The sequence below is a fragment of the Pollicipes pollicipes genome, unplaced genomic scaffold (genome assembly GCF_011947565.3).
Source record: "Pollicipes pollicipes isolate AB1234 unplaced genomic scaffold, Ppol_2.1 Scaffold_7261;HRSCAF=8764_pilon_pilon_pilon, whole genome shotgun sequence".
NCBI lineage: Eukaryota > Metazoa > Arthropoda > Thecostraca > Pollicipedomorpha > Pollicipedidae > Pollicipes > Pollicipes pollicipes.
Window position 1 is genome coordinate 44,369,264 of NW_023597054.1, and position 2,201 is coordinate 44,371,464.

General features: G+C 55.4%; 1 protein-coding gene across 1 annotated transcript in view; it reads left to right on the top strand.

The window, feature by feature from the left end:
• The first annotated feature begins 1,603 nt into the window (after positions 1-1,603).
• The window catches only part of LOC119111500 (putative G-protein coupled receptor 83), a 154,753-nt gene continuing 154,155 nt past the window's right edge, over positions 1,604-2,201 (top strand). Inside the window, exon 1 of the mRNA XM_037235317.1 lies at positions 1,604-1,739. Within this exon, the coding sequence (XP_037091212.1) occupies positions 1,604-1,739 (136 nt within the window). The remainder of the gene's footprint in view (positions 1,740-2,201) is intronic.

The following is a 2,201-nucleotide window of genomic DNA, read 5'->3' on the forward strand; positions in this document are numbered from 1 at the left end:
TTCCTTCCCGGCAAGGGGCCCCTTGAGTAGAACATCGAGGGCACGTTATCGGTTCCGGTCAAGAGCTGAAGGGCCACTCCGTCCCATCTCAGAGTGTCTTCTGGCTGTCATTCTAGTGACACGGGACGGGGTTTCCAGGTCGATCCGGAGGCAATAGAAGGATATATCATATCACATTGTTCCCCTCCCTGACACGGGAAGCCTTCTGGGCCGCGCAGTTGGTCCCGGATCAGCATAGGAACCCTCAGTGACACAACAACATCTCTGATCGCCAAAGGTGGTCCAATAATTCTCACACAGGTCCCAATTCCGTGTTTTTCTGTTTTCTTCAGAGATATTGAGGAATCCCTGCACGTAGATTGTACATGAAATGGGGTCCTAAGCTCGTATTAACATGGCTAATCCATGTTCGTCTTTAAGTGTTCAAGAATTTAGTCAGAACTAATTTTGGTAAAAATACTATGTAATATGGTTTTAACATTCGCGCTCACCAGTCATAGCAACCACAGCCTGAACGCCGGCAACTGCAGTCTCCCATAGGCCGAGTGGCATGGGCCCTGCAGCTGTGACACTAAGCGACGGCCAATAAGCAAACGAAAAAGATGATGCATATTGAGGAAGATGGCTGGTGAACTAGGTAAATGCGCATGTGCATTTAAACGTGGTGCCAAAGTAGCTAAACACAACCCTTAATCTGAGAAGTCGGGGGCCAGTTAACACTGCCGGCCCCCCACCTTGAAAAGTGGGGGCCATGGTCCCCCTCGCCCTCCCTCTGTTCCGACACCCATGCCTGGAGAGCACAAATATGAAGAAACAGAGACAGAAGGGCAAGGCTGTGAGTCACAGGAGGGTTAGTCACAACGGCAAGGTTGATAAGAATCACTGATGATTCACTTCATAAAATCTTCTGCTATTACTTCAACACACCTTCTGTTTCACAACTTCAAGTACTTCATAAAACCTTCTGCTATCGCCCGTGTCTGCTCCACACATTAATGCCCGTCAACAGAAGTGATAACGAAGCCTTCCAGAGCCGTCAGCAATTGTTTGGTGCAAGCACTTTCGCAATGCAACGAGCGAAATTATACCGTAAACTATTGGGCTCAGAGACTACTCGTTCATCCACTCATCAATAGCATGGTGCGACGTGAGCAGCCGTGGTCAAACAAATGGACGTGGTCGTGCTGCCAAGCCTTTTGGTTGCGCTGCCTTTGGTCCTAAGCCGGCGTCGAGTCGCCGCGAAATCCTGAGCATGCAATCCATATTCCCCACCATCAGTTCCAGTCGGCTATGATAAGTGATTACCGTCCGTGACCGTGCAAGGGCGGCGGCCTCCCCGGGTTTGATAGTAGCTACTGTAAAATGAATAGGAGCCTGATGGTGGAGCACCATTTCGGTAAAGAAAGCGTCCCTCCTCGCATTAGCTTCTTTATGCCGTTGGCTTGTAATTCGATGTGAGCGGTCTCGGTCTCGCAGTCAATCGTACGCACGTTCCCGCTGTCCCCACAAGGCCACGTCCTCCCTGGCAACGCTGCCCGCTGCGAACAAACCGGCCGACCGGTCGGCCGCGTCAAACGCTGCTCGCACGTCTGCTCGGGTGGACATGTCCGCCACCCTGCCGCTGCTGGCCGTCGCCATGTTGGTCGGCGTCTTGTCGGTGCCGGAGCAGTTCCATCGTGCCGCCGACCCGAGCTCCGGCGTGAAGCTGCTCTACGTGCCGGCCGTCTCGCCGTTGATCTGTGCACTCCTCTGCTCGAATGACCGCACGCCCAGCTGTGGAGGCTTCGCATTTGGCGGCGGCGCGTGTCGCCTCGTCGAGAATGTGACCGCTGCTAAGCCGGATGGCCCAGCCCAGGTCGACTTCGTGCGCCAGCCGGCGTTGGTGGCGCCTTGCCGGGCCACCTGGCACCTCTATCGGGACGGGTGCTACCTGCGCGGCCATCACCCGGCCGGCGGCCGCGGCACCTGGGGAGTCGCGCGCCATCTGCCGCGCCCAAGGCTCCGACCTGCCACACTCACCGACCGCCAGCAGACCGTCTACCTGAACTACCACCGCTCTCGACCAACACCACGGAAGCACTGGGAGCGTACGTGCGAAACGGTGTCATACCAACATCGATGGAACGGCACCCACTGACCTGCCCGTGCTCAAAATGGAAGGACAACGGCACCGTGAACTTGCGCTTCGTCGACACAAAGAG